Here is a 25199-nt window from a genome sequence, read left to right as displayed (position 1 = left end):
CCTCTCCCCTAGTGGGCCCCGCTCTGGGCCCAGGCCCTGCGCTGGGGTGGTGGCAGCACCGGGCACTGCTTCGCTGTGACTCAGGGAGACGGGAGGGTGTTTAAGAGCTCGGGTGTAAGAAACTGCTCTGAACGGGGGCCACGCGTCCTCCACGGGCCGGGGTCAGCGCCAGCTGCAGGAAAGCCAGGGAGGCGGCTGGGCTTTAGTGGGGAGGCCAGGGACCTCCTGCCAGGGGCCAGCCTCCTGCTCCGGAGCCGACCCCGGGCCCGGGTGCTGCAGGCCCCGCGGTGCGGCCTGGCCCTGCGCTGGGCTGGGCCCCGGCGGCCCGTGGTGCCGGGCCTCTGTGGGCGGGGCCCGCCGTGAAAGCACCCGCCTCTCCGCCAATCAACGGCGCGTTCGAATCTCCCGCGTGCCTCACAACCCCCCCGTCCGGAGCGGCAGCCAATCGGCGGAGGGAGTCATCCCGCCCCAGCCAATCAGCCTTCGCTTCTTGCCATCACTCTGTCTCCGCGCCTCGACCAATGAAAGTCTGCCGCAAAGATCCCCTTCCAGCCTCCGGGCTCTCCTCCAATAGCAGCCGGCGCTGGCTCAGCCGGCCAATCAGCGCCGCCCCTTCCCCGTCGCCATCTCTGCGGCGGCGCAGGGGGAGGCGGGATGGTGGCGCCGGGGGGGCGGTGGCGCGTGCGTCACTTCCGCTGTCAGGTGGCCGCCGCCGCGGAGCGGAGCGGAGGCCGCGGCCGGGCGTGGGGCTGCGGGAGGCGCCGGCCGCCGCGCCGGCCCCGGGGCCATGGGTGAGCGGGGATCGGCGGGGGCGAGCCGGGGCCCGGGGCGGGTCCCGGTACTGCTGTGCGAGGGGGTGGGCGGCCCGGGCAGCGCAGCCGAGAGTCGCCGCCGACAACCCCGGCCGTGCGAAACCGGGCCAGTCGCTGCGTGGAGCCGCTTCGTTCGTGCTCATTCTGCGCCGGTCCCCGGCAGAGGCTTCGCCGCGTGGTGCCGGGTGCCCGGCCGCTCTGCGGGGCCTTCGGGGCAGCGCCCTCCCGGCTGGCGGGGCCGTGGCCGGGCCGCGCCGGTGGAGTCCGCCCGCTGCCGGCAGCTCGGGAGGGGCCCTGGGGAAGCCGGGCCGCGCCGGTCCCCACGCGTGTGCCGTGGCCTCGACCCGCCGTGAGGATCTCCGGGCCCCTCTGGGGAGCCTCCCCCGGGGCGGCCCGGCCGGGCCGTGCGCTGCCGGTGCCGCGGAGGCTCCCCGGAGGAGGGTGGGATTTGATCTGGTGGGGAATTAAAAATGTCACCGAGTAAAACCCCTTTGTCCCTTTCTGCCCTGTCAGAGCTGGGGGTTCGGGCCCCGCTGATGGCAGAGCTGGTTTCGTAGCGCGGTGGCAGGTTCAGGGCTCCCCGGGCGAGCACAGGGGTCCTGTGGGGGCTGATCTCGCTTTCGGCCTGGGCAGGAATGTCCCAGTGTGGGAGGCTGGGACCTCTGCTCCGAGGAGGAGTCTCGTGTGCCTCGGCAGTGAGTCGCTGGAGGTTGTGCCTCTCCGTGAGAATGAGTAAGACCATAAAGCATTATAGCTGGCTCCGGCTACGGAAACCTGCCCCGTCCTCCCTGTGTGCGCTCACCTGAGGAGAGCAGGAGGCACGCTCTGGGGTTGCCTCCATCGCAACCCCTTTCTGTTACCCCTTGGCTGTGGCCTTTGGGAGCTTCGCTGTCACGATAGGTGGGAGCGTTAAGGGTCTCCCGCTGCTGTCGGAGGCAGCCCGTGGCAGCTCTGCCCCGCTGCTCCTTGCCCTGACACGGGGTTTGGGCCTTGTCTTGTCCCTGGCCAGCTGCTCCTGCCATGGCTGCAGACATGCTGTACTGGTGTTGATGGTCAGTTCTCTGCTAGTTTAGAGTCTTAACGTGTAGGCTTAGCGTATGCTGCTGTGTAGGTGTGCTGGGCGTCCTGGCTGTAATCCTGTGTCTGGAGGGAGGTGGAAAAGCCAGAGCAGAGGCCAGTGCACGGTGACAGCCTCCCACGTTGGGTGCAGGGGGAGGGTGGTTGGGTTTGCGGGGTGCCTGCAGCCCAGGTGGGTGTTCCTTGAGGGACAGGGAAAGGCTTACCTGTGGCAAATGGCCCTGGGCCGGTAGTGGTTGGGATGCAGGACATCTTTCCCTGATGCTGGAGTGTTTTTGCTACATCCTTTTATTGTTTCTCTGTGGAATCCGTGCTGATGGTTCGGTCACATAATCGCATTATTTAAAAGGACCCTTGTGTTCACCTGCTTTTTATCCTCAGGATATTACAGAATCATCTGAAACCATGCAGAGGGAAGCCTTGTAGGCGCTTGGCTGCTGTTTGATTAAGGACAACCCTATTGATTTTGCCTGGACTGCCCACTGTGCTTAGCCGAAACAAGGGATGTGTGATCTGTCTGCGGGGACTCGGCCGCACTCGGGACTTGTACGGTGTGCTCATGCCAGTGAGCTCTTGCTAGACCGGAGGAGGTTCCATACCCCTTGTAGTTTTCTATGTGAAACAGTCTATTTTTGTTAGTCAGATGCACATTTGTGGATTTACAGTGTCTATCAGTGTGCTTTCATGCTACGAACAATAGCAACATTAGCGTGGCAGTGTATGTTGATAACTTAAGTGTATTTCTCTCTATCTGTTTAGGCTAGATGAGTAGACTATCGTGAAAAACAGCAGCCACATCTCACTGTAACGAAAGTGTCAGCACGTGCGTGAGTCATGCGATAACCTTTGTGCGGATGTGGAAAGTCCTGTTGCAGTGGATTTAGGGGAATATTAAGTGTACATAGTAACATAAGCTATAAAGGAAAAATAAAATCTCATAATATAATACGCATCTCACCTGATGGTGATTTTAAAGGTAGTGTCTGCCTGACTTCACAGGAGCAGCCCAAAGTCAGGACCTCGTGCTCTGTGCTGGGAGAGCGATGCAGCCTCGACTGCTGCCATTGGATTTCCCGGCTCTTTTCCTGTGCTGTCCCCCTGCCGTGAGGATGTTGGGCCAGCGCGGGGACTTTTCCTGGTGGATGTGGGCTGTGCTTCAGCGTGAAAGGGTTAAGCTGAAGCTGGTGTTTATGTAACCAAACAGGGAACTCCCAGAGATGAGTCCTTGGCTATCTCATGCGTTGATGCATCAGAAGGGTTTAAAGAAAGCCCAGCTTGTTGCTTGCTTGCACTGTAATTATGTTGCTGGAATCCTGTGCTTCAGAGTTTCCCTGCCTTCCTCGGGGGGCCAGGAAGGAATTTGCTTTCCCTGGTGTGGCCTGTGGAAGCCTTTTTTGTCCCTGGGAAGTTGGAGACTGGCCACAGGTAGATGTGGGGATGTAGGCAAGGTGTACTGGGGTCCCTTTGAGCACTGTGGCCTCTCAAGTGCCGGCTGTGCCATGCCTACATGCCTGGGATGAAACTAATCGGCAGGTTGGGCTGAGGAAGGAGATGTTCTAGTGGGTTGGTTCAGCAGGGGCTGCTGGCAAGTTCGTAGCTTACCAGGTGCCTTTGGATGGCATAGGGGTGCCCCAGCCCCTTGTGCTGTGCCAGCACCTTCAGATTCTTCCTTCTACTTTGGTCAGAGACTCTCTGGGTCTGGTTTTGCACTAACTTCTTGCTTAGGGAAGGAGCTTGAATGAGTCTCCGCACGTTTCCAAGAAATCTCTGAGTCAGGGCTCCTCTGTTTCTGGAGAAGGCTTCCCTTCCCGGAAGGGCTCGTGCAGCGGTACATGGGTTGTGCTGGTGGCTCTGAGTCATCTGATGGGCTGCTTTTTTTTTTTTTTTTATTATTACTTCTCTTACAGAACAGTTAAACTTCCAAAGCCTTTGGTAAAGTTAATGTTCCTGTACAGTGAATCTACCACAGTGCTTTGCAGAGGGGGGAGCCCACCCCAGCTGTCCCTCCTTCCTGCATGCCTCCTTTGCTTGGAATCTGCCCGGCAAACATTCCCTGTAATCCCCCAGCCAGTGACTCCTCCACAGACCTGCCTGATCCCGACTCTGCCTGTTCTCAGGGAAGCTTTTCCAATGGGAATCGAGCCTCTCTCCCTGGGAGCGCTGATGACTCGGGTCTGAGCTGTCTCCAGCCAGGTTTGCCCTGGGAAAGTGTGTGGCAACGCTCTGGGATTGCTCCTTCTCGCAGCGATACCGACCTGCTTGTTCCCATGCTGGGATGCCAGACCATACTCGAAGTTTTACTCATTTGATGTTAGCATTCATGTAGGTTTTTAGGTCATGTCCAACATAGCTTCTCCTGAGCTGGAACTTGCCGTGAGCCAGGCTTAAATGTGAACTTCGATTGGTCTTCACTGATAAATACTGCCCAGTGTGTTATTTCGGTGGTAAAAGGTGCAGCCTGATACTGTGCATTTGAATCCATTCTTTCAGCTTAATTTTTGCAAAAGCTGGGGCCTGCACTGGCTGAGAGGAGAGTGGACAGGGAGAACAGGACAAAACCTGTTGGTCTCCAGCTTCATTCCAAAAGCTGCAGCGTTTGGCTCCCAGAAGAGAAAGCCGGGCAGAAACGCTGCCGCGTTGGGTGTCAGGTCGTCTTCTGCCTGGGGAAGGAGATGGAGAGTTCATGGGTGCAGAGCAGTATTGTGCTTCCCTAGGCGGTAGAGCGGCCGGTGCCGCCTCTCCGCCACGGAGGTTTTGAGCCCGGTGAGGAAGCCTGCGGGGAGCGGTGATTCACGTGTCGGCAGCCCTGCCTGCGACTCCTGCGCAGCCCTGTCGTGTTTCCACCTGCAGCGTTTCCAGGTCAGCAGCAACGGGCGGGTTTGGGTGCCGCGTACTGGCGGTGGGGCGAGCGGGAGCAGCCACAGCTTGGCTCCGTCGGCCGCCTGGGAGCTGCCCCGGCAGCACCTGGGCTCCTGGGGCAGGATTCCCTTAATGGTGTGAGGTCCTTGCTGAAGGAGCTTGTCCTCAGTAGCCCTGAACTTCCAGCAGACACTGGTGGGCTCCATCATCTGCTGCTGGTTCCCAGCTGCCAGCTCATCCCACTGCCTTACTTTTCAAGATCAGCTGGCGTGTAGCAGTGGGGTAGGATGCCTTTGAGGTTGCCAGTCATCACACTAGAAAGTGTAAATACCGGCTAACTCGCTTTGCCCCCTTGTTGCAAGATAAAACAACAGAAAGCATCATGCGGAGGTTGTATCAGCTGCTCCGGTGTCTTGACTAGTTTCTGTGCTGCTGAGTAATCCTGTTAACGCCCCAGAGGTGCTTTTTTTTTCCTGCTCCAGCTATTAGCCGTGGCTGCTGGACTGCAGGACCTGCCTGTTCCTTGATCTGAGATGAAAAGGGCAGTTTCCTCCTCTCTTGTTTTCCTTTGTTGTTGTGCTGGGCACTGGAACACCATGCAGTAATTCAGGAATTAGACAATTTCCTTAAGCTATGTAATTAAAAGATGTTACATCTAGGTCTCCAAAATTATTTGATTAAGTATTCTATTAAAGTCATAGCTAGCACAGTAAGAAGCTTTAGACACTTCTCCAGTAAGATGTTTGATATATTGGATGCACCACGTTAAAATTAAGTAATGAATTTTTGTGCTAGACTTGTAACTTCATTGTCTGTGTGAGAGAGACCATTTGTGTCACAGATGGTGGGATGGGGCGCGGGGGTGGCTTGATTCAGATTGTACAGTTCGGTTTTTGGGGGAGGGGGTGGTAAACCCACCACATCAGTACCCGGCAGTCCTCTCCTTAGGATGGAGTGGTTTAAAGGATAAATGGTTTTGTTCTGATTCTTTGCGGAAATGTTGGATGCACTCACTTGAGAGTGATCCTGCCGATGTTAAAGACTTTTTTTTTTTTTTTTTTTTTAGTCTTAAGAATTGGAAAGTCCCGGCTGTCTGTGGGGCTGCCTGTAGCCAGAGGCATTGCTGCAGGGGCTGGGAGATGCTCTTCACCTTTACAGTGCTCACCACCTCTCATGGAAATGTTCTAAATTCTCACCTTTAGGCTGTTTTAACTCTCAGCTGTGCTGCAGTGTACCCAGTTCGTGTGTGGGGCTCCGCTTGCTGCTCGTTTGCCCTCTGCTCATTGTGTGCGAGGAGGAAATCCTTGTGCGATGCAGTAATCCCCTCTGGCGTGCTCGGAGCAATCCTGTCCTGGGAAGGCTCGGCTGCCCATGGAAACTCGTTTGCTGTTGGACTGCGTTAGGTGGAGGAGCAGTGACGCTGCCGGCGCCCCTCCAGCTGCGCTGTGCGGGGCGAGCAGGGCTCCTGCGGCCAGTGCAGGGCGGGGGGAGCTGGAGCTGGGGGTCTGGGATGCTCCGGGGCCCACGGGCGGATGGCAGATCAGCTCACTGCTCGTGGGACGGGACCCCCATCTCGCAACGGGCCCCGCTCTGGGTCTGAGCAGTAAGGGCCGCTGTGGCCTCGTGTTTCTGCTTACAGCTGCGGAGTCATTTTAAGTGGTCCAGTTTATCATGGCTTTTGTCTAAAACTTACTTAAAAGCTTGTTCTTCCAGGATGTAGATGGTGTCTGAGCAATGCCAGCGAGTACTTGTAGCAGTGAAGCCCCTTGAAGTCAGAGCTTTGTATCAGCCCAGCTTGAGCCAAGGTCAAATGAATTTGCAGGTGGAAAATGCCCGCTGGCTCGGCAGGGAGGGGGAGCCTCCTGCACTGCTGTTCTTGTTTTAAGGTTTTCCTTGAACCCTGTTTCAAAATACTCTTCTTAGCCCTATGCCTCGAGGATGGCCACTTGTTCTGCAGGAGGCTTGCACAAGGAACTCTGTGCCCTTTTGACCAATTTCCTTGCTCTAATTGAGGTTACACAATGTGCAGAAAAGGGAACAAACTTCCTGCTTTTTCACAGCGGCTGGCCCCGATTTTCTTCCCTTTGGTCTGGGACCTTCCTTCCATCCGACCGTCCTTCATTCCAGTCTCAGAGGAACCCGAAGTGCTCAGGTGTGAACCCTCTGGGTGCTGCTGCAGGCCCCTGAGGCTTTTGGTGGGCTCTGCTACCCTGGCGATGCAGCCGGAGCAGCAGGATCCGAGCAGGGAGACGGGGTAGGCAGTGCCGTGAGTGGCGCAGGATTGTCCTTAAGAGTCGAGTTCCCATTTATATTGGTGCATTTCTCACTTGTTCTTACAAGCGTTCTGTGACGAAGCTGTGATATTTAAGTCGGTGGATGTCCTTTAAGCAGCGGTCGGGCTGGGGCACCTCCGCTCGCTCTCAGCGCTGAGACGACTCATAGCGAAAGTGCTGGCTGGCGAGCGGGCTGCCTGCGCCGCCGGCACGGGGCTGCCTACAGCCTGAACATTGTTCATCAAAGTATAAATAGCTGCGGTACTTTAATTCGGAAACATCTTTAGCAGGCTTTGCAGACCTCCCCCCAGGACCGGGCGATAATACCTTGTTGTGTTTTGTGTGGTGTTGGGAGTTTGGCTCCTGCATCCCAAACGTCCCTTGGGCAATTTTAAGTTGATCTAACTGGATGCTGGTAAAGTAAACCAGCTTGGATTAAGAAAGGTGTAACACGTGTAATATCTGAGGGGTAAGCTTTAAGCATTTGGTAGAGGTGGTATAGATTCAATTCTAGAGTGTCTAGATTTAAATCCTAAATTTCTCTTTTTAAATGGGACCAGGTGAACTATTAAGCAGTACTGAATTTGAATTGAATTAATTCTATTATTTTTTTAAGCGGCTGAATATAAAAAAGACCTGCTTCCAGTGGTGAAGATTCTGTTGTGACACTATTGCTCACTTGGGCGTATTTCAGATACTGTTGAAAACAGGCAAGCTAGCACCATGTGGGGGAGGTTAAAATGGAGGAGGTGTTTGTTTCTGCTCTGAAGGTCTGTCTCGTGTCACAGAATGCCTTTTGAGATCGTTGACGTTTGTATTTGTCTTGCTGCGCAGGGCCATACGTCTGTGACTCTTTGGGGACTGAACTTCAGGAGCCCTTTTACTCTCTCACGTGATGTCAGGAGCTTCAGGCCTTTTCTAAGCCAAAATAAACACAGATGTTTCAAGCTGCAGAAGTTTCGGTGCATACCACGTTATCGTAATCAAGAATAATCCAGAACCACAGCATCAAGTGTATCTCATTTCGCATTACAGACTCCTCGACCTTTCGACCATCCAGCCTTCTCCAAGGTGATGACTCCTGTCTCCTGAGACGTTGGAAAACCTAGTTTGGAAGAAGAGTAAAGATACAGTTGATGCTGAACTACGTGAGTCCTCAGATTATTTTGTTTACGATAACGCCGTTTGCACCAGTGATTCCTATCCAGCTCGGATTGCACAACGGTCATTATCTCAGAGTTTCTGTGCAGTGGGGTTTCTCCAGTGGAAATCTTACTCATACATTTCCAGCAGGGATGATGATGTTGCAAGGAGTGGGGAATTTTCTAAGGCGCAATCAATATTAGGTCAGGGATGCGGAATGAACAGAACCAGGAGCATGTGGGACTCGGGACTTGCTCTGCTCAGCTGGCTGGGCTGCTGACGCCGTGCGCCGGAGAGCTGGGCGGCTGGTGGAAGTGCAGGGAGCGCAGGGATGCGAAGTCTGCTGTAAGACTTCCCCCCCTTATCTCTCCTGCTGTCTCCCGTCTCAGTGACAGGTACTGCGAGATGAATTAATGCAATGAGAGCACGCTTGTGTCTACAGAAAGGGTGGGACTGCCAGAGGGTAAACTTCATTCAAAGCGTGGTGATTTATCAGAGTCTTACGCGGTGAAACACTGGGACTTTTTTAAAACAAATAAGTACAACCCCAAAATATTTTCCGGTTCTGCTGTAGTAACCTCTTAGGGAAGACTACCCGGGTTGGGTTTTGACTTGCTCAAGGGAGAAAATGGATCTGTGCTTAGTTCCAACTCCCCCCCAACCCGCTTAAAAAAAAATAAAAATTTTTGAAATGTTAGAGCATGAGCATTTAATGTCTAGGTATCTGTGAAAGTCTTTGAAGCTCTTTTCCAAGAGCTAAAGGTGAACAGGAGGTGTATTGGGGGCAAACCATCAGTCTGCTGGGGCTGATTTGCGCTGGCAGCGAGCGTGCAGCGCGGGAAGGCTGCCCGGGCAGCGGTCGCAAGAGGTTCTTTTCCTGCTCAACTGAAACAAGACTTTCCTTTGGGAAAGGAGTGTTTTAGTCACAGAGGCTTGAACTTATTTGTCCCTTTAGGTATTGGTTCTGCAATACCTAAAGCTCTTTAGATTTCCAAGCAGCAGAAAATGCATGTTAGAAATCGCATTTTCTGCAATACCTGAATAAGCAGGAGTTAGTCAAACTTTTAGTTCTTTGTGCTGAATTGTAGTGGTGTGCGGACCTTGAATAAATACTTGGATGTAAAGCATGAGACTCTCATTTAATAGATTGACTTGTGCTTTGCATGGAGTGGTGGTGCAAAAGAGCACACGTACTGGCAACACAGTGTTTCCTTCACTGGAATATCCATTAACGGCAGGTAATCGCGTGTTAATTCTAAACAAAGCATCAAACAAAGCATCGTGGAGATTCGAGTGAAAGTTTCATATGTTGGACTCAAATTTCAGCTGCGTTGGATGTAGATAGATGGAGATGTAATAAAAAGGTTAGAGCCTAAAGAGGTACAAAGAGAGAGAGAGGACTTACCTTAAGCCAAAAAAATACATTTTTTAAAAATCATTGTTAAATTAACAGAATCTCACAATAACTAGCATGTGTTAGTTTTCTATGCATTTGCTGGAAAAGGTGAAAGGTATTGTTTGTTTTCATGGTCAGTTAGTTTTGTGCGTTCTTGGCTGTTTGAGGGACAGGCTGGAGCCTCCCGAGTTCCCCGGTGAGCTGGCGGCGGTGCCTGGCGCAAAGTCCTGCGGGAAGGAACCCCCAGAAGCCCATGGGCTGAATCAGAAGTAGACACACAGACAAAAAGCGTGTCTTAGGCATTTTCTTTCAGAGTTTTTTGGAATACGTTAATTTGCAAACTTGTTTTTGCTGTAAAACAAGCTTTAATTATTTTGACTTGTTCCCACCATGTCTCTCAGACAACTGTTCTAGGAAATGTTGCTTTGAATAATACGGCTGATTTATACCTTCAAAAATGCATTAAGCCTCCAACCCACAACTGGTCTATCAGCAATGAGCCACAGCTTTTTTTTTGTAGAAACGCGAGTAGGCAGAGACGCAAGCGCATCAGTAGGTGAAAGCCTCCCAGTATGAAACAAGGAATAGTATAAGAAATTAACTCAGTTGCTCATCAAATGCCATCTTCTTTCTCTTTCAAGAGCCAAGGATGAAGCGGCGAGCGTCAGACAGAGGAGCTGGGGAAACATCCACTAAGGCAAAAGCTCTTTGTACAGGGATTTCTGGAAATAATGCCAAGAGAGCGGGCCCCTTTATCCTAGGTAAGCAGAGAGGGTTTTCTTCTTCAGTTTTCAAGGTAGCTGCTGACTGCAAAACTGAAAATAAAAGGCACTTCGAAATGAGACAAAGCAGATGTGTAATTTAGCGTCTTACCTCAGAGTGCAGTTCACTTGCTGTAGCCCTTGGAGCTTCTGCAGCTAGTCAAGCTGAGGAGATCTGTAATACTAATACAGCAAGGCAGGCTTGGCATTTAAGATAAATATGAGCCCTTGCTTTTTTTTTTCTTTTTTTTTTTTTTAACCCACATCCTTAGACTTTGTTAAACAGCAACTTCATTCAGGGGGCTTTTTGGTTAGATCTCTGGGGAGATGTTCAACCCTGCTTGCACGATATATGCTGCCAAATCGGCATGTGGGCAATTTAATAATGCTGCAGTGGTCGTTATAAGCGGTACGTGCCAAGGCAAGACCACTCTGCTACCTTTTGAGACTTGCTGGAATAGTTGTTAGTTCAGAAGTAGTTATATAAACCATCAAAAAGCCATGATGGACTTCCCAGTGAAAACCAACAGGTAATCGGTTGGAAGCTGATTGATTGAAGCTGGGGGCTGGGGACTGTAGGTTAAGCTGAAACTTGGACTGATCTGCCAACCTGAGCCGTCCTGCAGAGGTGGCGGCTGGCTGCGGAGGTGTGGCAACAGCAGTTGCCATGGGTGTTGCTAGTAAATGTAAAAGCCTTATGGTTCAGGCATGCAGAAATTTGAATTTCTCAAAACAGCTGTGCCATGTGTGGGCTTTAGTTAAATGTTTCTCCAGTGAACAAATGAAACATTGTCTGAAAACGTTTCAGAGTTCAGTGCCTCTTTTTTTTTCTTTTTTTTTTTTTTTATTCTGAAGATTGTAATTTGTGGAAACACATTAGGTCTCCTGGAAAAAAAAAAAGGAACTTAGTTTAAACTAATGTAAACTGCGTGACACTTGCTTACTGATGTAACCCTGAATTAGTCATTGCTGCTTAAAGGAAAACAAGTCTGTTTTTGCTTTGTGCTGTTAGGTCCACGTTTAGGTAACTCCCCTGTGCCAAGTATTGTTCAGTGTTTGGCAAGAAAGGATGGGACAGATGACTTCTATCAGCTAAAGGTAAGCAAACTGCAGGGCTTCCAGATCTTCAGAGCTCTTTAACTTGAGCTCTTGCGACAGAAGCGCTTACAGTAGCGTGTGCTGTTGGCAGCACCAGGGCGCTGTCGGAACTTCCCCTCGGCAGGGCAGTTCTGCCAGGCACAGGTCTGCTGTCGAGATCAGCCCTGAGACGAGGCCTCTGTGCGCTGCTCTCCTGGAGCCCTCTGCTCCTCTGTGCCTGGCATTGGGGGGGCTCCAGTGGGGAAAAGTCACCTGGGATATTTGCGGAAAGCCACCTGAGGTGCATTCCTGTGTTAATCAAGCTCCTGCTGTGCCTTCTGCACAGATGTTGGTTCAGACAGGTTTGTGGCAAGTATGCAAACATCAGAATAATTACATCAGCTGTTAAACACATGTGAATACCTAAAATGTGAGAGGATTGGGGGTGTTTGGGTTTTTGTGGGAGCTGTAAAGGTCTTTTCCCTCTTCCTGAAGATTCTCACCTTAGAAGAAAGGGGTGATAAAGGAATAGAAACCCAGGAGGAACGACAGGGCAAGATGCTGCTGCACACAGAGTATTCTCTCCTTTCCCTGCTCCACAACCAGGAGGGAGTGGTCCATCATCACGGGCTCTTTCAGGTACAGCTGGTCACCGTCCGGCTTGGGGGAACGCCAGGAATGGCTATTGGCTTGAGCTGCTCTTTAATGTACGGTTCGTGCTGACCCCGTTCTTGTGTGTAAGGAATCACCGGCACATGGCTGAGATTAACCGCTGCTGCTTCAAACAAGCAAGTTTGCGGCGGGGGCTTTTGAGGGTTAAGTGGGATGTAACGGGGTTTGGGATTTGGCAAATGTGAGAACGTTCAAAGATGGAACAGGTGCTCAGTAGCATCCCCATCAAGTGGAAAAAATAGCTGCTTCACCGGCAAATTAATTGTGCCATGGAGCACCCTTTAGAACCAAATTTGTGCTTTCCAGTCCCTGTACTGTTTTGTGATGACTCGTAAGAGGGGACGAATTGCCGAGAAACTGTTTGTGCTGGTCAGTGTCTCGTGTGAGTGAATGGCGCTGCTGTTATCACCTTCAGAGCTGTTCATGGATGTGACGGGCTGGCAGGAATTCCTGGTTGGATGTTGGTATTGCCTTGGTGGTTAAACTTTGTCAACAGATTTTTTTTTCCTTTGAGGACATCTGTACTATATCTTAAATAAGCTAAATGTGTAACTCAGCTGTATCCTGTTTAATGTTACGGAAGAACTGCTAATTGTATCTTAAGATTTCTGTTCTTCTCGTTACTAATGTGTTTGGATCCCTAGGATTCACAGAGTCTGTACCCCTGTAGAGTTGTTCTAGGTTTTATCTAAAGGTGTCTATGTGTAAATAAAGAATATCAGTGTGACTTACACATACAGCCAAACAGCATAGATTTTTCTCTGGCTTCTTTCATTAGAGATCAGGTATCTTCTTTTTTGAAATCCCAGCTTGGGGCAGCGATCAAGCACTGCGACTGCATTTGCTTATTTTGAGATCACCGTGTAGTTATTTGTTCTCTAGGGCTCTGTACGTGAGTCCATACGCCTAGATCACTTCCCTAAACTATTGCTCATTTGTTTGCCTCCCTGTAGGACCGAGCTTGTGAAATTATAGAAGATCTAGAAGCCAACAGAATGGTCAGAAAAATGAAGAAGCGCATTTGTCTTGTGTTAGACTGTCTCTGTGCTCATGATTTCAGTGACAAAACAGCAGATCTGATCAATCTGCAGCATTATGTCATTAAAGAGAAGAGACTCAGTGAGCGGGAGACAGTAGTGATATTTTATGATGTGGTACGAGTGGTAGAAGCATTACATAAGGTAAGATCTTTGTTATCCCTTTCGGTGCTGGAAGGCTTAGTTTTCCCACGTTAGCATAATGATGTTCTAAGGCTTCCTTGCGCAGGCGGTGGCACAGTTACAGAGCATGGGTGTTTCAGCTGTTTCCCTCTGCGTAAGACCTCAAGCCATAAAAGAGCCTTCCCTTCCCTTCCCCTCAAGTTTCTTGATGATAACGTAGCATTTATTGGCTGTGGAGAGGGCCCAGCTGGACTAAATGCAGACGAGGTGAACTGCAGCGTTAGGAACCTCAGAAAGGGGTGGTGGCAGTGGAGAGCAGAGGCTAATCGAATGCAGGAAACACTTCAAGCTATTTCCCTTTGAAGCAAAATAAATCAGTATCTAAGAATTGATTTCTGGGATCAGAACCTCAAGCTACAAGTTTGAGAGCCATGAAATAGAAATTACTGTCATAAAAATATGCCAATGTTTGACTTCTTACCCTGTGGCAAGGGACACTCGTCCTTCCTTACCCGAGCAATGAAGTGTCTGTCTTTTGAGGAAACGCTCATCATATTGGTCTTGCTGAGCCTGGACGCTTAAGTTTCAGGCTTCTTAGTTTCAGTCAAGACAGTCTGTGCGTTCGAAGTAGCAAACTTGCTTGTTCTGTCCTTCTGACCAGAATCGAAAATGAAGTGCACAAAGTACCCAGGGTGCCGCCTGACTCGAAACCTGTGTCTAGGTTATTTCTGAGAATGACGATGACGCGATTTCAGAAGATACCTAGTGCATTTGTCCGAGTGTCAAATTTATGCTTCTATAACAAATACGCTTTTGCTCACGTTGTATTATTATATATTTTACAGAAAAATATTGTGCACAGAGACTTGAAACTAGGAAACATGGTGCTAAACAAAAGGTAAGTCCTCTGGAGAGCTGCTGTTCTGGCAGTTGTCTTACGGTTTTTCTCTGAAGCAGGTTTCTGTTAGAAACAGCAGACGGTAATGCTTGTTGAGAGTGCTGTCATGTGAGAAGGGCGAGGGAAATGGAAGCAGGCTGTGCAAAAATACAAAATCCAGTTCGAAGTTATATGAGTTAATCTCCAAAAATGAATTGAGCCCAACCTAGATAGTTTCCTCTGCCACCAACCTTAGCGACCCAATGCCAGCACTTCTTTTTGGATTCTGACTTCTGAAAGCTAAATTTTATAGTAATTCAGAAACCTGCAAGAGGCATGCTTTTATATATATATATATTAAAAAAAAAAAAGAGTCAAAAAATTAAAATAAAGAGGTTCTGTTCACATAACTCGCTTTCCATCGTGCTAAAGGAATTCCCAACACTGCAGCCTGTACTATAATTGCAGCAGTGTTAAATCTTTGACTGTTACACTGCTGTGTTTTTGCTAGCAGTAAAATATTTACTTACCTAAACAAAAGTTCTTCTGTCTGGTCTGTATCTGTGCTTGAAATAGCTCCCTTGTTCCCGTTAGCTGGTTTGAAGCCAGCCGCAGCTTATAACGCGCTGATGTCCTGCCTGTGGAGGATGCTGGGCAGAGGCAGGAGGGACCAGAGCGACCGGTGTCACTGGGGCAGGAGTTCAGCGCAGTGAGAGGCAGCTGGTGGCACCTGCACTTGGCTTGGTGGCTCCTTGGAGGTTTTTTTAGTTGTCTTGGGTTATGTCCTTACTTGGATGGCAAGCGAGTTCCCGTTCAGATGTTCTGCTCTGTCCTTCAGTGTTATATTACTGGCTAAATATTTTGCGCTAACTTTAAGAATGAGAGGAATTCATTGTCTCTTCGCACTGTCTGTTTTTCTGCGGAATGAATAAAAAACCGGAAGGCTTTAGGCTGCAGGCTTCCAGAGTCTGTACAAAGCATGCAGGTTCACTGTGGTCACAGCTTGCGTCTCCCCCCTCCCTAACACTGTTTGAAAGCAAACAGATTTTTACCTGCTGAGGCTGAACTTGGTCCCCCCAGCACACAGCAGCTGCTGCTTTTCAGGGCCACCTGTAAATTTTTTTTTAAGTCATTTCTATAGAGCTGCTTTAAGATTAGTCTCCTATCTTCTGCTTGCTGCTTTGACTCTCCTTGCTAGGAAGAGGCAGACAAAGGTTGCTGCTTTAAGGATGCACCCGGCGCTTCCCTTCTTTTCTGGGCAAAGTGTGCACTGGAGCATCCCACTGATGGAGCTGCGCACAGGGGCCCCCACTAGCAGGCAGGGAGGGAGGTATTTGAAGCTTTGTGAACGCACTTGCCAAAGTAATTCTTTGTATTGCATGCTATGTTTTGGCTTTTTACTAGCAAGCCCATCAGCTTTGGTGAGGAAAAACTGTAGCCTCTACAGCAGTGAGTCATGTGGAAGGGTGGGTGAGGCGTAAGAATAGATCACCATGGAGAGGACCAGTCACTGGGGCTAAGCAGAAACGTTTGCTCTGTTCCAGCCCTGCTCACAAAAGAGCCAGGTCTTTTCTGGTGGCCGGGGAGTGAAGGTGGAGGTGGCCGCTTATCACTGCGGTGTCCTATCCAGGCCTCGTACGCCCTGGGCTAACGCAGATCACTCTGACATTGTCCCCTGCGAGATGGGGACGTTAAAGCCTTGCAGGTTTTCCAATTAGCCAGCGCAGTAGTTGGATGATTACAGATTAGATCAAATTTCAGTGACTAAATAAAACCAAGCAACGCTGAACGTTTCAGTGTCCTTTAGAACACTTAGTCTTTTAAATCTTTAACAAATCCTGCAAATTGTTATTCAGCCAGGGAAGTCTCTTGACAGTTGAAGCTAACACTTTTTAAACACAAGTCTGTCTGTCTTAATAATCAACTCTCCATTGCCAACCCACACTTGGTTTTATTTCACTTGTCTCTTAGATTTGCTGGAAATATTTCTTGGTTATTTTGACTGACTTAATTCATGCTCTCAGGCTCTAGTTGTGCAATACTTTTCAAGGATATAGAAATCTTCTAGACAATGTTTTTCTGCTCAGTTCTTCAAGTTGTACGTTAGAATCCAAAGTACCTGAGTGACATGAAAGATTTAATGTGGTAGTAATTTTGTAATAAGCTTACTTTCCCTGGAAAAATTAACTAATTGGAGCTGGCAATACCACAGGGAAGTAGGGGTATCTTAACAGAGAAGTCGCGTGTACCTGCAGTTCTCCCCTGTTCTGAAGTACTGAAATGTAAGAGGTTTTTTGGGTGTTGATGAGATTGTTCTGTGTCCTTGCACGTGAAGAACAGTCCTGCAGATCAGGTAAAACTGCCACAGGGCTCCTGCTGTGGGACTGTTGGGTAACACCAAAGCAGGTGAACTGAATCTGATGGAAGGTCCCGTAACTCATCTGCTAGTGGCGCTCGAGCAAATGGTGCACAGGGCGCAGTCATGGGGCAGCCCTTCCGTAGGGTGTTTTCCCTCAGCTTCCAGAAGATGTTGTGCGGAGGAGATGCTTTCACAGACGGTAGCTGGGAAGTGTAGGGGAGAATCAGCTGTTAAAATAAACTTTCGCTTTCTTAACACTCATGCCCTATGCTGGTCAGCAGGCACGGAAGTGCGGATGCTGGTGCTGCTGATGCCTGCAGGGTGCGGATGCTCCTAGGGTGGCTGGCCAGAAGGCGGCTGTGTGGCTACAAGGTGCTTACAGCCACGTTTACACGTGCCACTCAGGTTGTCAGTAGACATTGTCCATAGCTGTAAAATAGATCCTCTTACTCCCCCTGTAAGAGTCCTGCAAGCCATGCTGGCAGGCCTGGCATCCCTCCCTGTCGGGTTGGAGTTGATCTTGCAGCTCCGCTTGTCTTTTCCCAGCACTTCAGGCTTCCCGAAGAACCCCACAAGACGCACACCTCTGTTTTGGCATTAACTTCCTCGGTGCTGTTTGGCTCATGCAGGACAGCCCATGTTCACTGATGTCTTCTGATTCTCCCCAGGACTCATCGAATAACCATAACAAACTTCTGTCTTGGAAAGCACCTCGTGAGTGAAGATGACCTGCTGAAAGACCAGCGAGGGAGCCCTGCCTACATCAGCCCGGACGTGCTTAGTGGTAGGCGAATCCCCTTCGGTCCTCAGTGGGAGTTCACAGCCCCCACACTTACCGCTTGTTTCATTTATTTGTGGCTCTTGACAATAAATGGAAACCACCTAGTTCTGTTCCCAAATGTAACTTGCCTTCTGTGAGAGCCTCTTAATTAGGGTTGGGTTATGAGACTTAGTCTGTGTTTTCCAGCTGGGAAAGTATGGAGGGAAGGAGCAACTGTAACTTTTTTCTTAAGGCTAGTCTGAACTTCAAAGCTAATTAAAAGCTCCCTGCCTGTTACTAAGTAAGTCCGACTGCAGACAAGATGTTCTGTTTCCAACATCCGAGTCTTGTTCCTTAAGCTGCAGGTAAATCCCTAGGCCTAAGCAGCAATGGGTCCAAACCCCACCATAATGTCAGTTTGTTCCAGGCTGTGCACTAACAGGAGCAGTTGCTGCAGCTGCTGCTCCCTTCCAGAGGGGAACTACTGACCCTCTGGGTGGCTTCTGGGCCAACTGAGAGGAGTTACTTAAAAATAAAGGAATGATCGCAGCAGGCCAGACCAGCAGTCTGTTCGGGCTGTATCTTGTCTCCCGCAGTCTGGCCTGTGCCTTGTCTCCAGCAGAGGACTTAAGCAGAAGCCTGGCGAAGAACAGCTTTCCCTAACGTCCTCCCACCTTTTAACTGTTTCCAGTGCACGGGACTTTCCGAAGCAGATGTACTTTTTGTCTGTCTAGTTGCTTGAGGAGGTTTCTCTTGGATGAACTCTGTGCTAGCTCTTGTGAGCTGAGCAGGCAGTGATTGTCCTCTTTGTCAGGGCAGTGACCAAGGCATCATTTTGGGGTTGTTCTTGTGGGGTTTTTCGCTCTCATCCAGGTGAGCTTGACTAAAGTGTTGGACGATGTACTTACAGTTGGGACCATGCATCTGAAGCATCTTTCTCTAAGTCTGTATAGACTCCAGTTACCGTGCATTAGCTCATGTTGTGGAGCACTCCTTGTGAGCACAGATAAAAATCCCTTTGGATGGAGCTGAACTGCATGTGCAGCCCATGATCATCCCTAAAGACTGAGGGATTTGGGTCTCTTCAGTCTGGAAAAAAGACGGCTGAGGGGGGATCTTATCAACACTTCTAAATACTGAAAGGGGGTGTGTCAGGAGGATGGGGCCAGGCTCTTCTCAGTGGTGCCCGGGGACAGCACAAGGGGTAACGGGCACAAACTTGACCATGGGAAGTTCCACCTCAACACGAGGAGGAACTTCTTTGCTGTGAGGGTGGCAGAGCCCTGGCACAGGCTGCCCAGAGAGGTGGGGGAGTCTCCGTCTCTGGAGACATCCCAACCCCGCCTGGAGGCGTTCCTGTGCCACCTGCTCTGGGTGACCCTGCTCTGGCAGGGGGTTGGACGGGATGATCTCCAGAGGTTCCTTCCAACCCTATGATTCTATGATTCTAATGCATCCCACCTGCCAAGGGTTATCCATCCGCAGGGCTGAGCTAGCACTTGGATGATGGGAAACTGCCTAAAACTGACAGCAGGTCATCGGTGCCAGCTTTTCTGGACCAACTGGCAGTGTGTCGGGCAGCACCACTCCCTGGTGTGCATATAGCCAGCGCCAAGGCCAGAACCCTTACCAGGCTGTCACGCTGGTTTGTGTGAGGATAACATCTAGAATACTGAAAACACCTCTGCTGAAGATTTGACTTATTCATTCATGGTATCCTGAGCTGTTGTATTTCAGAAGTGCCCTAGGAGGGAACTAATCGTGATATTTCCAGACCCAGTGGACTCCCCTCAGTGAGTTTGTTGTCAGGTTTACAGGCGGCAGCAATAAATGTAGCTGAGCTCTTCCGCTGTGATCTGCCAGACAGGTTTAAGGCTGCTTCCAGGAAGGGAGCAGAGGCAGGCGGGGAGGTGCGACGTGTGTTTTTTGCAGGCCTTTCCTGTTCTGCAGGATATCCTGAGGCCCCTGTAACCAGATGGATGATATGAGCCAACTGCTCTACAGGAGCTTGGAGCAGTTGCAGCTCGAGTGGCCGGTGTCTGGTAAAGGCTGCACGGAGCTGCTCCTGCCTCCTTGGCTGGGGTGCCGTTCTGTCCTCGACACCCTGTCACCCTCCCCGCCAGCACAGCTCAGCTCCAGCCACCCACGTTTCTTCTGACGGCTCTCGTGGTGGGTTGACCAGCCAGTCTGTAGGCCACATGCCACAAGGCAGGGAACAGGCTCTTTGCTGCCTTCTCTGGTGGCTGAGGGTGTTCAAGACCCTGCAAGGAGAAGCCTTAGTTGCAGGACTGCATCATGCTGTAGCACCACCTGGGCTGACCTTGGGGTGCAATCGCACCGTGCTCCAGCTCTGATGTCTCTGTGAATAGCCCGTCCCCACGGGGAGTCCGTGCAGCTCCATCCCGTGCTCTCGAAAATGCTGTTCCCAAATGGTTCAGTCTGCAGTTCCCCTCCACGCATCGAGGGAAAAGTTACTTGAGGACATTCCAGGCTTCACCACCACCTTCAGACTCTGAGCTTCCCTCTGTCTGTATCGCTAATGCTCCTGTGCGAGAGGAAGCTAAAGCGCCTCAAGAATTAATCATTGTTTTAGGTCTCCAGGAGAAGCTGTCTTCTGCTAAGAGACGGCTTGCGTTTTATGGCTGCTGAAATGTCACCGCAGGAAAAGCTGGAGGAGGAGGGAGAGGTGCCTTTTTTTGAGCATATAAAGCAAAGAATAATTAGTACAAATAACAAATGCTGCAGCAGTGACTCACTGTGTGAGTCAGAGGAAGTCATTCCCTCAGTCCTATGCTGTGGTACAGCACTGGAGTTTAATTTTTTGACCCTCATGCATGCTGCTGTTGGCTGATTTATTGTGCGATTGAAGGGGCTTTAAAGCAGCCCTGGGACTGAGCGGATCCCAGGGCGTGCTGGGGCTGCAGCAGCTTTCAGGAATGTCTTTGTGCCAGGGAGGCACCTTCCTGCGCACTCCGGGGCTTCACAGCAGGCTCCAGTGGCTGTGTGCTGGATCTGTCCCAGAGGCAGAGTCCCATCTCGATGGGCTCCATCTGAGCCGGGTGTGGAGCGTCTCAGTCTGTGCTTCCACGCAAATACCCCACCTGGAGTACTGTGTCCAGCTCTGGAGTGCTCAGCACAAGAAGGACGTGGAGCTGTTGTAGCGGGTCCAGAGGAGGCCATGAAGATGATCCGAGGACTGGAGCCCCTCTGCTGTGGGGACAGGCTGAGAGAGCTGGGGGGGTTCAGCCTGGAGAAGAGAAGGCTCTGGGGAGACCTTCCAGCCCCTGCCAGTCCCTAAAGGGGCTCCAGGAAAGCTGGGGAGGGGCTGTTTGCAAGGGCCTGTAGCAACAGGACGAGGGGCAATGGTTTAAACTAGAGCAGGGCAGGTTCAGATCAGACATGAGGAAGAAGTTCTGTACACTGAGGGTGGTGAGACACTGGCCCAGGTTGCCCAGAGAGGGGGTGGAGGCCCCATCCCTGGAGACATTCAAGGCCAGGCTGGATGAGGCTCTGAGCAGCCTGATCTAGTTACAGATGTCCCTGCTGACCGCAGGGGGTTGGACGAGATGGCCTTTAGGAAGGATGGTCCCCTCCAACCCAACACATTTTATGATTTTCTATGAAATCCCCACTGCAGCTGGGGTGGTGAGGCTGGGGCTAGTCTTGGGCCGCTCCTCACCTGTGGGGCACTTACTCTTCTCAGGATTTCTTTCCTGCCTCCCTGTGCCTCGCACTCACTGGCCCTTAAGTTCTCTTCTCCTTTGGCCTGAACTCACAGCAAGGTGCGTCTGGGGAGCCTGCGGGGCTCAGGGGCTGCCGGCGGCGGCAGCCTGCAAGGATGGGAAGGGGAGCGAGGTGTGAACGCAGCACAGTACGCAGTGGCTCTGATTACTTGATGCTCTCGAATCTGATCGGGGCCATTCTGCTCTGCAGGGAGAGGGAAGACACCTGTATGGAGATGAACAGTGTGCTTGCTGGCAAAGGATGCACCTTTGAAAGAGGTCCTTAGTGTCTTGCGATAGGAATTCTTGAGCGGTTTTGATTAATACTTAGGAAAAAGAATCACAGCAGAGGTTGCTTCATTGCCTTTACTGCTGGTGGTGAGCTGCAGAGGTGAGTGGTGTCGTAAAGCCTATTGCTTTTGTCTCCTTGCTCCCTGCAGGACGGCCATACCGTGGAAAACCCAGTGACATGTGGGCATTGGGCGTGGTGCTCTTCACCATGCTCTATGGCCAGTTCCCCTTCTACGACAGCATACCTCAGGAGCTTTTCCGCAAAATCAAGGCTGCCGAGTACACCATCCCTGAGTGAGTACAGCCTGTCCCGGGGAGGCCCTTCTCTTAGTGCCTGTGTGGGCGGTGCTCTGGGCCTTACTGGGACAGCCGGAGCTGGAGGGGCTTCAATCAAAGCCCCTGAGGGTTGCAGCAGTAATGAGAACAAAGACTGTATGCGGTAGCCACCAAGGAAGCAGTAGCAGAGCTGGGACAACTTGTACAAAGGTGAGAAAGGTCCCATGCTGCAGGGACAGGGAATGAACCTCCTGGGTAATTCTGGGGTCTCTTGGTCAGAGCGATGGTGGCTCCTGCAGTCCCTGACCCGTGTTCCCAGCACGTCCATCCTGCTGCTGCCCCTGCCCGCCTCGTGCACTCGCGCTCACCGCGCGTTCTCTCTCCCAGGGATGGACGGGTCTCAGAAAACACTGTGTGCTTGATCCGAAAACTGCTGGTCTTGGATCCACAGCAGCGTCTGACGGCTTCTGAAGTGCTGGATTCTCTCAGCTCCATCATAGCATCATGGTATGTGCAAGAGGAGAGAGACAGGAACATGGCTCCTCTGGCCGCAGGCTGTGTTATTCCAGCTGCAGCCAGGAGAGACTGCTGCCAAACAGGACACCAGAGGAGGATCTGTGAGGGCTGCAAAAAAGTCTTTAAATCCTGTGTCTCAACCATTGTTGTCTGCTGGTGGTACAGCCAGAGTGGCCTCTACAAATGCTTGTCATTGGCCGGGGCTGGAGCCGGTACAGCAGTAACGTTACAAAACAGTGCTGGGGTACAGGAGGGCCTTTGCTGCTGTGCCCCCCTCCTGCTCCCCAGATTTGATTTTTAAAGGAAGTCTAATGGTCAGGAATATCTTACACGTACAAACAGATACAGCCAAACGCAGGCATTTCCTGCAAGCTTGTAATCAGCACCGCATTATCCTTTAAGTAAAAGGATATCTCTAGATCTCTAGAAGGGAAGAGCAGGAGAGGCCATTACAGTGGGAACACTACACGTGCAGGGTGGGGATGCCTTTCCAGGGTAACTCTGACTCCAGGACTGGTATGAACCAACCGGGATGAGATTCCAGTAGCGCACTCCGGCAGATACGGATCCTGGCAGTGTTTGCTCAGTCCAGCCCTCTCTCGTCAGCCCCATGACCTTCTGTCTGTGCGGCACAGCACGCCTGGGCAAAGTTCTTGTGCTGCCTGTTGAGTCAGCAGTGAAGTCTGTGATTTTTGGAGCTGTGGCTGTTTTCTCTCCTACCTATGCAAGAGTTAGAGTTCCACATCCTGTTTAAAAAAAAAAAAAAAAAAAAAAAAAGGCAGCTCTGGCAGGGAAACTGAATTTGGAATAGCATCCTTTAGTAGCAGTAGCCGGTGTGGCGTCCAGACAGTGCTGTGCCACAGGCTGGTTGCCCTGGCCGGGCTGTTGGGTGCGGGTGGGCGAGCTGGGGCTGTGCTTCAGGTCCCTGACGCCGTGCTCTCCCCCCAGGCAGTCTATGTCCTCGCTGAGTGGCCCTTTGCAAGTGGTGCCAGACATCGATGACCAAGTGGCTAACCCTGAAAACCCCCAGGAGGTAGGTTTGCCTACGTTCCTTTCCACGGAACTGTTTTTCCATGCCCCTGTGCCAAGTCTGTGTGTAATGGGAAGAGATGGCAGCCCCTGGTGGCCCCCGGGCTGGTGAGGGGAGGGCGGCGGGGGCCTAGCTGTGTCTGCCGCTTTACGAGGTGGCCATGTCCATCGCAGTCCTGTGCAGCGGAAGGAAAGGCTCATGCTGCTGGGACCGGGAGTCACATCCAGCTGGCCATGCTGCCTGGAAGTGAGCTCGCTGGCCCTGGAGCCGGCCGAGGGGCAGGTCGCTGCTCTCTGAGCAAGCGCGCTCCCTTGCACACAGCTGAGAGCTCGCACGCGCTGGGAGAGCTGGGAAGAGGTTGCGGTGTTGGCTCAGGCTCCCTGGTGAGTTCTGCAATGGGAGCAAACATCCTGTTTTCTTGCCAGCGTGTTTTATGTTGGAAGTGGTGGCCCGTGACCTCACTGCCTGGGGACAGCCTTGTAGGAGCTTTTGGCTGCGATGCCGCAGTCGGTGTTGCCATCAGGAATCCCTCCGCTGGGCTTGGGGGGATGCGAGAACTGGGGTCAGACAGCTGCAGCCCCTGAATGTCTGGCAGGGTTGGGATAAGCTGCATCAGGACAGAGCCCCTGAGGTCTCCAGACCTCTGTTCCTGGTGGCACTAGCGAGTCCTGCCTGTACGTCTGGCAGCAGGTCCAGTTCTTGTGACTCCAGTTATCCCGTGGTAGCTCAGGACCATTGGAGGGGAGCTGTGGGACCATTGCGTGTTGCCGTGGCTCTGACGGGGTGGTTCTCTCGCAGGTGAAGGTGACAGAGGAGTGCTCACAGTACGAGTTCGAGAACTACATGAGGCAGCAGCTGCTCTTGGCTGAGGAGAAGAACACCTTGCATGAGGCCAAGAGCTTCCTACAGAAGCGGCAGTTTGGGAACATCCCCCCCGTGCGACGCCTGGGCCACGACGCCCAGCCCATGAACCCTTTGGACGCAGCCATCCTGGCCCAGAGGTACCTTCGGAAGTAGCTTCCCACACGTCTGAGAGCACAAGCACCATCCTGCAGTCTGCCTTTCACGTCGCCTACTACAGCTCAACAGCAATACCGGTGTCCCGTGATGGAGAATAATGTAGCAATTCTTCTGAGCTCTGTTCAGGGACACACACACACACTCGCTCTGGAGGGAGAAGACTTTTGAAAAAGCTAGTTTTGGAAGCAGCAACCTCTTGGCATCTTCTGGAATCTGTTTTTTAAATCGAAGCCTCGATGACTAATCTGCTTTTAATCATGACTGTAATCTACCTCTCTTGTCTTTTTAACCATGCTGTTCTCTGGATCGAGCAAAGCCTGTGGGAAAGGAGAAGACTACCAAGGGTGAAGCCGGTTTGCTGGCACAGGAGTCGCGGCTGTGCAGTATGGAGAGCCGGCTGATGGCGTTCGCTCCATATGGTTTGAATAAGCTTAGATTTATCAGGGTTTCTCGAAAGGAAGCATTTCTTGAAACCTCCCACTTCCCTTCGTCTGCATCAAATCTTTCCTGTCCTTAACGGGCCACCTGGTTTGGCTGTGGTGTCTGACCCTTGGTGGCCATGTGTGGGCTGCAGCGTGCCAAGGCCCTTGTGAGCTGGCACAGGCAGCCGCCCGGTTGCCCGGTGTGAGCGGGGGCTGCCCCCAGAGCCCGGCCACCGCTGCGGGCGCGAGTCCTTCTTGCAGGCGGTCGCTGCAAAGATCGGATCTTGTCCGCAGTTCAAAGGTTTTGCAGGACTCGGCCCGGTGTGGCCTCTGACCTCTTTCCCACCTTTCACTGATTCTTTTAGTTTCATAAGGATATATGATTTAATCTTATTTTTCAGTAGCTTATCTAAGGTGCAGTTAAAATTGCATTAATTCTGATTTAGCATTTTCACACTTCAGTTGTGGTACAGATATAATACATGAGTTATAATGTGAAAAAGCTTCCCAAAATAATCTGCCTAGAATTAGGAAGGGGCTGGCTGAAGTCTCTACTGTATTTGTTCCCGTGCTTATCTTGCCATCCCAGCCTTGCCCTGCAAACCCGGGGCTGCCCCTGCTGTCCCCGCGTGGCGCTCAGGCGGGAGAAGGATGTCCCGGTTTGTCACCTAATGCCACTGGAAGAGCGTCTGCCTG

The 25199-nt window shown here is 51.4% G+C and overlaps 2 protein-coding genes across 3 annotated transcripts in view; both read left to right on the top strand.

Annotated features, from left to right (window-relative positions):
- Nucleotides 1-25199, top strand: part of TRAPPC3 (trafficking protein particle complex subunit 3) — a 114959-nt gene that overhangs the window by 13099 nt on the left and 76661 nt on the right. The gene's annotated exons all lie outside the window — the stretch shown is intronic.
- STK40 (serine/threonine kinase 40) lies at nucleotides 649-24080 on the top strand. 2 transcript variants are annotated; one of them, XM_063355766.1, is made up of 12 exons: nucleotides 649-791; nucleotides 8057-8169; nucleotides 10202-10321; nucleotides 11334-11419; nucleotides 11894-12037; nucleotides 13024-13251; nucleotides 14076-14128; nucleotides 17135-17250; nucleotides 21389-21533; nucleotides 21903-22022; nucleotides 22980-23064; nucleotides 23860-24080. In XM_063355766.1, the coding sequence occupies exons 3-12, from the start codon at nucleotides 10210-10212 to the stop codon at nucleotides 24076-24078; spliced, it is 1308 nt and encodes a 435-aa protein (XP_063211836.1). In that variant the 5' UTR covers nucleotides 649-791; nucleotides 8057-8169; nucleotides 10202-10209; the 3' UTR covers nucleotides 24079-24080. The 2 variants fall into 2 exon arrangements, with proteins under 2 accessions (XP_063211836.1, XP_063211835.1); XM_063355765.1 differs by lacking the exon at nucleotides 8057-8169 and having other exon boundaries at nucleotides 650-791.

The sequence above is a fragment of the Chroicocephalus ridibundus genome, chromosome 19, assembly GCF_963924245.1.
Source record: "Chroicocephalus ridibundus chromosome 19, bChrRid1.1, whole genome shotgun sequence".
Lineage (NCBI taxonomy): Eukaryota > Metazoa > Chordata > Aves > Charadriiformes > Laridae > Chroicocephalus > Chroicocephalus ridibundus.
This window is presented reverse-complemented; position numbering and strand designations above follow the sequence as displayed.